Source organism: Limulus polyphemus, unplaced genomic scaffold (assembly GCF_000517525.1).
Source record: "Limulus polyphemus unplaced genomic scaffold, Limulus_polyphemus-2.1.2 Scaffold368, whole genome shotgun sequence".
NCBI lineage: Eukaryota > Metazoa > Arthropoda > Merostomata > Xiphosura > Limulidae > Limulus > Limulus polyphemus.
The window spans coordinates 109,407-120,190 of NW_013665978.1; the positions used below are offsets into that span (position 1 = coordinate 109,407).

The 10,784-nt window shown below is 35.9% G+C and overlaps 1 protein-coding gene across 1 annotated transcript in view; it reads right to left on the minus strand.

The window, feature by feature from the left end:
- Positions 1-6,515, minus strand: part of LOC106457741 (iroquois-class homeodomain protein IRX-6-like) — a 31,563-nt gene extending 25,048 nt beyond the window's left edge. The window contains exon 1 of the mRNA XM_022383760.1: positions 5,959-6,515. Within this exon, the coding sequence (XP_022239468.1) occupies positions 5,959-6,006 (48 nt within the window). The 5' untranslated portion in view covers positions 6,007-6,515. The remainder of the gene's footprint in view (positions 1-5,958) is intronic.
- Between the last annotated feature and the right edge of the window lie 4,269 nt (positions 6,516-10,784).

Here is a 10,784-nt window from a genome sequence, read left to right on the forward strand (position 1 = left end):
GGGTGTCGTTGTTCCATCATTTTATGGATGTTCAGTGCAGTAAGCTGTTACTTCATTTTACAGCCATTTTATTCATTCTTTATGTTATTGATATTTCATTGTATATATATATATATTATATTACAGATATCGTTGTTGATTCATTTTACAGATGTGCTATTTGGGTGTCGTTGTTCCTTCATTTTATGGATGTTCAGTGCAGTAAGCTGTTACTTCATTTTACAGCCATTTTATTCATTCTTTATGTTATTGATATTTCATTGTATATATATATATATATTATATTACAGGTGTCGTCGTTGGTTCATTTTATTTGTCGTTGTTTCTTCATTTTATGGATATTCAGTGCAGTAAGCTGTTACTTCAGTTTATTTATTCTTTATGTTATTTCATTGTGTATATATATATTATATTAAATGTGTCGTTATTGGTTCATTTTATTTGTCGTTGTTGCTTCATTTTACGATGATGTTGCTCTACTTTGTATGTATTCGTTGTTTAATGTTACAGATCTTTTATTTTGATGTAATTTTATTAAGTTTTTTGTTTTGTATGTTGCTTTTTCCTGGTGTTTGTTTTGTTGGTGTTAATTGTTTCGAATTACATAAGTTCTTGGTGTGGTTGCTGCTTCATTTTACGGATGTTCTGTTCGATGTGGCGTCGGTGTTTAATTTAAATACGGTATTATTTGTTTCTGTTTTTGTCTGTATGAGCTTTTATATGGCTCTAATGTATAAAATGGCTAGGTGTGATGTTTTGGCTCTAAGTGTATAAAATGGCTGGGAGTGGTGTTTTGGAAATGCATGTGCTTTTATTTCTTCCTTTTTTTTCTACTCCTGCTAGCTAGAATAAAGTTTTAAGGCTATTCAGCTGTTCAGTGAAATCTAGTACTCAGGTTTTCTTAAGCTCTAAGTTTTCTAATGGTAGAATAAAAACATTTAAGCCCACGTTATGTAATAATAGGCTCAACTTTTCTTTTGCAAGAATATAAATACCCATATCATAGGTAGTGTTCAGGAGGGGAAACCTACACTAATCATAGGTAGTGTTCAGGAAGAGAAACCTTCACTAATCATAGGTAGTGTTCAGGAGGGGAAACTACAACATATCATAGGTAGTGTTCAGGAGGGGAAACCTACACCATATCATAGGTAGTGTTCAGGAGGGGAAACCTACACCATATCATAGGTAATGCTCAGGAGGAGAAACCTTCACTAATCATAGGTAGTGTTCAACGGGGGAAACCTACACCATATCATAGGTAGTGTTCAGCGGGGGAAACCTACACCATATCATAGGTAGTGTTCAGGAGGGGAAACCTACACTAATCATAGGTAGTGTTCAGGAGGAGAAACCTTCACTAATCATAGGTAGTGTTCAGGAGGGGAAACCTACAACATATCATAGGTAGTGTTCAGGAGGGGAAACCTACACCATATTATAGGTAGTGTTCAGGAGGAGAAACCTTTACTAATCATAGGTAGTGTTCAGGAGGGGAACCTACACCATATCATAGGTAGTGTTCAGGAGGGGAAACCTACACCATACCATAGTTAGTGCTCAGTAGGGGAACCCTAATCTCTGTTATTTAATAATGTTCATTCTTTACCTAAATCCCTAAGTTTAATAATGTTCGTTCTTTACCAAAACCCCTAAGTTTAATAATGTTCATCCTTTACCAAAACCCCTAAAATCTCGTACTTAGCTGAAAGGAAGATATGCGATCCTGTAGTGTTTCTTCGCGAATTTCAATGAAACTACACTGATGTTTAAAACAGCACTCCACAGGATGCATCAGGGATAGGGCAAATATACAGCGAAGAGAGATAACTAACAGACAGACAGACAGGCTGACGACCCGTCACTACCTAGATTCAGGTACAAGGTCGCCCGTCTCCGGTACCAATCCTACGTTTGATCTGGCAATCATTCAGTGGGTAAGCTTGAACAAAGAAACGTTTCAGGGGTTAACAAGTGGCCAGCCCACCACCGGTATCTTGATGTATGTTCAGCAGGACATCTCAGTATAGTCACTAAATCTGTTGGCTAATGGAGTAGGCTGGTTACAAAGGGTTGAGAATTGCCCCTGGCCCAGTTCAGTCATTTCGAACATGACTGCAACAGGAGATAATGGCGCATACAATATACATATATATATATATATATATATATACATATATAAATGATTCTTTTTTATCAAAAGATTGTTGTTGTTTTTCTAAACAAAAAACATTTTAATTTCACCCCTTGTAACTTTTTATAACGCCAAGTATGTTTAAAATCTAAAACTAAAATACTTCATTACAAAGAATAGACATGTCGAAAAATATCCCCAGTTTCGGAGAGGGTATACTAGAAGGTGGTGTCTTCGTCATAACCCCTCCCCCCAAAAAAAATAACGTTTTAGTGTAATAATCTATAATTATAGTCCTGTTTTAAAACTTCAAGAAAAGCAACATTGAAAAGCCGTAATTGAATCATCATATGAATATCTTAATTATTATGGCTATACACACAACGTATATATATAATCATAGCCGTACACATTCTATATAATTCTTATATTTGTGGCGTAAACACTATATGCATCGTTATATATATGGTCATACAAAGCATATGTACCTTTACATAAACGTAAAAGCTACACGTGTCCTTGTATATAGCCCCAAATACTATAAGTATTGTTATATATGCCCGTAAACACTATATGTATCATCATATATATGGCCGTATAATTCATTTGAAGTGAATTTTCACACCCATGTTGCATGTTACTGTAGCGTTTCTGACAACGTGATTAAGAACATTGAACTCAGGGAGAAAAAAACCAAATTTCTCTGCTGCGTAGAACAATAACACATAGATGTATAAACAATAGCTCAAAACAGTGCAGTTGTTGCTGAACATATCTTACACGACTCTAGATAACTGCGACTGATGAGACAGACCCAAGTAGCCCCAACACTATGTGGTTTAGCATTCAAAAAGTAACTCAGTTTTACGGACTAATACGTTAGAATGATAACTCGATGAACGTAACGCACCAGGCTTCGAGAACAATGTCTAAAACACAATTTTAACACAGAAGTCCTCATAAACGATGTCTTCATAAAGATCTCTAACTCAGAAGTAGCATTAAAGAATGATCTGTAACGTAAATCTAACAAGGAATTTCACGCCTTTGTAAAATATAGGTTACACAAAGTTATCTAATAAATAACTCTTGAACACCATCCGAACCACAAACGTAGCAGAAGTAACTCTTGAACACAATTGTTAACACGCACTTAACTCAAAGTAATTATTTAACAAAAATCTGTAACACAAACTTAGACCTGAAATAACACTCGAACATAATGTGTAACACACACTTAGATCTGAAGTAATTCTTGAACACAATCTGTAACACAAACTTGGATCTGAAATAACACTCGAACACAATCTATAACACAACCTTAATTCAGAGGTAACTCTTGAAAGCAATGTGTAACACAAATTCTGATCTGAAATAACACTCGAACACAATCTGTAACAGAAACCTAAATGGGAGGTGGCCCTTGAAATGGATCTGTAACGCACGTTTATATATAAGTCAGAAATAATCCTCCAACATTATCTGTAAACCAAATTATGTTACCACAATTCCGGTATAATAGTCTTAGAAAGATCATTTTAACGCGGAACACATGAAAGGTGTTTGAATACGATATAGCATCATTTCAGTTCTCCAAAATTCTGTACATCATAGCACCTAACACAGATACCGTCTCGAAGAAGCACAATAGATGTAAGCCCTACATGACACAGATCTAAAAATACTGCCACCGAAGCTAACATCAAGTACTGCTAAACCAGTCTGGTTTTATAATACAACGTTTAGTAATAAGAGTAATATTCAATAAACATAGATTTAAAGGTGAATTAATATAATTACTCTACTAAAACAATCACTGACAATCTTATACAATCAGTTATTTCCCAGACATAACAATAGTAGTTAACATATTGTATTGACCAATAACTAACAACCTGACACTTTATAAGTCTTCCTCAATTACAACGACAGTACTTAAGATATGGTAATGTTATTAAAACAATATCTCTCAATCTGATACACTAGTTTCTCATCAGATACAACAAGAGTTAAGCTGTATCAATGTCATTGAAATAACGGCAGACAATCTGATCCAATAGTTCCTTTTTTAGGCACAATAACAGTTGTTCAAATATGTAACTTTAACAATAACTGAAAATATGATACAGTAGTTTTCCTCAAGTACAACAATAGTAGCTGGACAATAAATGACAATCTGATACAGTAGTACATCCTCAGGCATAATAATAGTAAGTAACATCTGTCCTGCAAACAATAACTAACAATCTGATACAGTAGTACGTCCTCAGACACAGTAATAGTAGCAAAGATATGTCATGTAAATGATACCTAACAATCTGATACAGTAGTACGTCCTCAGGGATAATAATAGTGGCAAAGATCAGTCATGCAAACAATAACTAACAATCTGATGCAATAGTACGTCCTAAGGGATAATAATAGGCATATAAATATGTCACATAACAATAACAGACAATCTGATACAGTAGTTCCACCTCAAGTACAACAATAGTTGGTAGGATATGTTATGGAAACAATATCTATCTGATACACTAGTTCCACCTCAAGTACAACAACAGCTATCAGGATATGCTATATAAACAATAAGTGATGTTTTGATACAGTAGTTCCACCTCAAGCACAACAACAGTTGGTAGGATATATTATGTAAACAATAAGTGATGTTTTGATACAGTAGTTCCACCTCAAGTACAACAATAGTTGGTAGGTTATATTATGTAAACAATAAGTGATGTTTTGATACAGTAGTTCCACCTCAAGTGCAACAATAGTTGGTAGGATATATTATGGAAACAATATCTATCTGATACACTAGTTCCACCTCAAATACAACAACAGCTATCAGGATATGTTATGGAAACAATATCTATCTGATACACTAGTTCCACCTCAAGTACAACAGTTATTGGTAGGATATGTTATGGAAACAATATCTATCTGATACACTAGATCCACCTCAAGTACAACAACAGCTATCAGGATATGTTATGTAAACAATAAGTGATGTTTTGATACAGTAGTTCCACCTCAAGTACAACAATAGTTGGTAGGATATATTATGGAAACAATATCTATCTGATACACTAGTTCCACCTCAAATACAACAATAGTTGGTCGGATATGTTATGTAAACAATATCTATCTGATACACTAGTTCCACCTCAAGTACAACAATAGTTGGTAGGATATGTTATGGAAACAATATCTATCTGATACACTAGTTCCACCTCAAATACAACAACAGCTATCAGGATATGTTATGGAAACAATATCTATCTGATACACTAGTTCCACCTCAAGTACAACAGTTATTGGTAGATTGTGGCATGGAAACAATAATTGACTATCTGATATAATATTTTCTCCCCAGTGACATTGATAGTAAAGTAATCAAGATACCAAATATATATATATTTCCATATGTGTATATTTTATCTACTTCAAAAAACATAATACAAAACTATATATGTTCTCAATATAAAACCTGTAGATCACAGACATAGTCATGAAGTTTTAACCATTCTAAATGATCACTTTCATACACGTGCAAAAGCTTCGTACGATGACTAAACCTGACTCCCCTCCTCCCTTTATTTATATGACGATTATTCACTGCAAAACAGAAATCAAACTGTGGTTACTTTAAACCCAATGAAGCTTTTTAAACTGACACGTACGTAAATTTCCTGGAACTCTGATTATGCCGAACTACCCAGCGTGTTTTGAAGATACACTGTACATTGACGGATTATCACTTTATACCATTCTCTATAAATGTGGTTATACGAGCTTACTCTAAACTATTCCATAAGAAAGCTTACCTGAGTGTTAGCTGATGCACTATTAAAACTAAACTGTGAACATGACATGGTTCACAGCCCCTGCAAGATCATGAAGTGGCCAGTTCTCTGTGCCACACTAGAGCAAGTAGTCACAAGTCAGTTCTACACTGGACTGTGGTCAGACACTATAATCAAGGGCGGACAGGTGGTAGGCTTCCACGCGCCTTGTTTCGGCCGCCTCCCGTGCTTCGTGACAATGTTAGGTACAAGCGGTCTAAGTGTGCGCGGTCGTGTCAACAGCTCACAACACTGTGTACTGATGTGTCATTCCGTATCGAGCCCTAGTTCTCGTCTGTTCAGGCCCGCCCGTCCTCTAAGCTTATGGTGTTCAGCGAAACCGTCCACTTGTAGCGGGCAAGTGTAACAGCGAAGGTCGCCGGCCGTCTGCTTCGGTTGTGTGCCTGCACTCTCGGGGGATGGTCGCGAGGTGTATTCAGCCTAGGCCAATCATATTAATTCCTCGCCACAAAAACATTGGCTGTTCGGCGTTCAGCGATAGCTGAGCACAGAGTGAGCAGGTTTCGTCATAACCATTGAAACAAGCTCCGCCTTCCGTCTTAAATCATAAGCGGTCGGCTAAGACAAATTAGCATTAATATACAGCGTCTGACGCACTCTTTGCTTACTCTGCTCTGCTGTAGATGTCAAGAATCAAAACCGCTTGTGCAGAGAGAGAGAGGAGGGGTAGGTGGGGGAGGCGAAGGGGGAGCAAGTCAGTCTAGAGCGACATACAAAGTAAACCGTGTCAACGGGCCCTGGTACAAAGCCAGTAGACATGCGAACCTTGCCAGAAGTCCTGTATTACCACGAAGCAATAGCATAGTGTCGTCTCAGTGAAGGCGTTAACTTTTTTATATTTTTCTCTCTCTCTGCTGTAACGCAAAAAGGTACACGTTTTTACTAGTCTTAGAGCCATGTCAGTTCGCACTGTGTCATCGCAAAAAAAGGTAATTCTAGCAAACAAAAAGAAAAACTGTTTTTATATTTTTATAGTGCGTACGTCACATCGGTTTACATCTATGTGTAATACTAAAACTCGTTCAGTTCCTATTGTAAAAAATTATAACTACAAAACAAAATTACCAATTTGTTGGGGGGGGGATATAAAAAGTATATGCTCACATCTGAGTGTTATTTTATAACTAAAATACTGATAACTGACTCTTCACTGGTGTTTTTATACACTCTCACACTTCACGATTGTAAATTGATCATTTACCACCTCAAAGTTGCTGCTGTAAATACAACAGTGTCCCAAGAATTAAGCACTGTGTATATTACGTAATAATACTTTAGAAACAAAGTTAAGACTGTAATTAAGTATGAAATAACTTGAAATGTGGAATTATTTTGATGAATATAAACGTGTAATACTAACTAACTAGTATCAACTGTCTGCTGTAGTTATAGCTTACAGAAGTAATGAGTGTAACTGAAAAACACAAGGAGTAAATATCTTAGTATTCTATGCAAGTATAATTCGAACAGAGAGAGCTCATAATGGCTGCACTGAATTATGATTTGAATTTATTGATATCTTTGGGCCTTTACTGTATCATCAAAATTGTTGTATTATTTTACAAGTATTTTTTTAAACTAATATCTTGAACCTTCTCATTGGCTCCTGTAAGTTCTCGTCAAGCGTTGTTCTAAGCGTTGCAAGGAGAATATGGAAACAGATGACTAAAGCACTTGTGTACATTAAATTTCTTTGCTTCTGTACTGTACACTTTATCCTCCAGAAAATCTCGTTCTACAGGCCCCAAGAGGACCATGGAAGCTTCAGGAGTAAAGTGAACTTCACAGTAGAAAAAAAAAAAAGAACAAAAAAGTTGCTCTCAGTGGCATGATGTTTGACAAAATTTATATCCAAAGTTGAAGTACTAGAAGACCTTCCAGTTGCTTGGTAGAGGGCGCCTATTTATTATTTCAAGTTTAAAGCTCAAGGAAATAATGACCTCTCTGCGTAAAAGCTTAAATCACGTTGTCATAGATCTTACTAACACTCATTTTGTTCCTCTGCGTTTATACCTATTTTCTAAGTGCTTATTACTTTAGTTTAAAACATTCTTATAATGTGAATGTGAACCATGGAGGATAACATTCGGAAAGCATTTCGTTTTAACTCTATTAGATGAGAGGACTACAGCGATTAATTACACCAACTTAAAATATAACTCTTCCCTCACTAATCAACCGAATTCAACCGTTTCTTTCACCCATAAACCTTCACATATGTGTTTCATGTAGAAGTATGGCATTTCAGAAAGTATATGTTAATTTTTGTGGGTTACAGATTACAACGAAATCAACTTAAACTACCTATAATATATCCTACTTTTGCCAGAAACCCATTAAAAATTAATTTTTGAGTTGTGGGTTTAACTAGATGTTTGTTGAATCAGATCTATTTAATCTGCATACATGTAACATTATTACAGTGCAGACTGCGTGGCTACCGCGACCTCTCTTGGAAACTAATGTAAATTTCCAATACTTAATCCTCTAGATGGCGCCACGTATCGGCATTACTTTGAAAGTTTTTTTTTTTTTAGCAAAAAAAATATACACAATTAGTTATCTACGCTCTGTCCACCATAAACATACTGCTGACACAAGGGAGATATATAAGCATGGAGGAATATATATTACATAATTGTTTACCTAGTGATTATTTTGTTCAAACCGAATGTATAACCTTGTACACGTTTTTTCCATAAAAAATAATAACTAAAAAAATCTCTCTTAAAACATAAAAATCAACCAATAGTTTTATCTGTTCTAGGTTTCAATCGAAAATAAAGTTATTGATTTGATGCACTCGAAGATTCCTTTAATGTTATTGTTTGTTTGTTTGTAATTAAGCACAACGCTACACAATGGGCTATCTGTGCTCTGCCCACCACGGGTATCGAAAGCAGGATTCTAGCGTATTACGTCCACAGACATGCCGCTGTGCCACTGGGGGTCGTAATGTTATTGAAAACGGCTAAGAATTATCGTGTATCAGTAATATCTAAAACTATCAGTCTGATAAGACGTCTACCGACTCTACCCTGTAAAATTTCATGAATAATCATTATCCATAATCAGATGAGTTTTAAATATTTGTCCAAAGTCACTTGGTGAAATGGCTTGTTAATTAGATAGTTTGTATATGAATTTCGCATAAAGCTACTCGATGGCTATCTGCGCTACTCAACACCACTCCACGCCAACTCTTGGGATACTCTTGACCAACGGATAGCGGGATTGATCTTCACATTACAAAGCCTGCACAGTTGAAAGGGCGAGCATGTTCGGTGGGCTTGTTAATAAACTGGATGGACGCGTACACTCACAAAAAAAATGTTTTATTTCATTTTATAGCAAAGTAGATTAAACATACTGTTCTTACATTTGAAGTTATAAAGATTAGCACGTATATGTTTCACCAGTTAGGTACCCTTGTTGTTAGCGGTGTTTTCGGCCGTAATCCCAGTAATACCTGACAAAGTTCGACCAGCTAGATTCAGGTTTGTTTTAAATTCATATACTAAACTAACAATATAAAATAATTTATATGATTAAAATACAATAACAATAAATAAATAGATATATTAACAATTCTAACCGCTACTGTTAATGAAAGCAGCATTAAAGAACTAATGCAGTATAACATGCTTACAGAACATATAAAAATCAGTGGTTTGTTTCATACATTATCGTAGATTTCGTGTTTCTTGAAGAACTTGACATCCGTATATGCAAGATTGTATGTAGTCCTCCTCCCCTATCAACGTTTTGTGACTAATGAAAGGCCATTAAAAGGCTTTGGCAGTGTAGTTTTACAGAAGCTTATCATCTGACACCCTTTACTCTTTAGCTATAGAATCGGGTAACAGGAGAGTACAGATAGTGCACGAAAAACCTAATGTTTATGAAGATAAAATATATATATAAATCTATATAATTAAAAAGAGTAACGTGTGTGCATAAGTGGGAGCTTTTTAAACTTCGTTAAATTATCTAAACATGAAATTAGGAGGAGGGCAGTACAGACGACGTCACCATATGGGTAAGGGAGGGATGGTGTACATGTAAATAGTACTATGCATTGTAAAAGGAAGGGTATTTGGGAAGAGGATCTGTCATCCCTCAGAACCTCATCTCAGACAGCAGTGTTTATGTGTTAAGGTTTTGTGTGTGAATGTGTTTATAGACACCTAGAATACTGGTACCGGCAGACTATTGAGTACGGATCTGGTAGTAATATCACTGAGTTTAACACTTACTCCAGACACCCAGGTTTTCAAGGCGTCGCTAGATCTGGTGTCTCTTACTACATAAGTAGATCGGTTTATCAATTTTGATCGAACTAATCGGTAAAAATTATCTTTTGTACTAGAGGTATTTGGTGAGTATCTTTGTGGAATAGGTTTAACCTCGCAGTCATCGAGACGCCCCGCACGGCCATCAAATTCGTTCAGAACTCTACATACCTAACCTTATACGCGAGCAGTCTAAGCAGGTCACTTAAATGTAGAAGTGATTCTGATTGGTTTTACATTTTACGAACTTGTGCATTCGAGTACAAAACTTACATACTACACATAAAAGAAAAAAATATTTTGTACATAAAGCACGAGTTTTTCTCCTAGTAACAATGTTCGTTTGTTTGTTTTGAATTTCGCGAAAAGCAACTCGAGGGCTCTCTGCGCTAGCCGTCCCTAATTTATCAGTGTAAGACTAGAGGGAAGGCAGCTAGTCATCACAACCCACCGCCAACACTTGGGCTACTCTTTTACCAACGAATAGTAGGATTG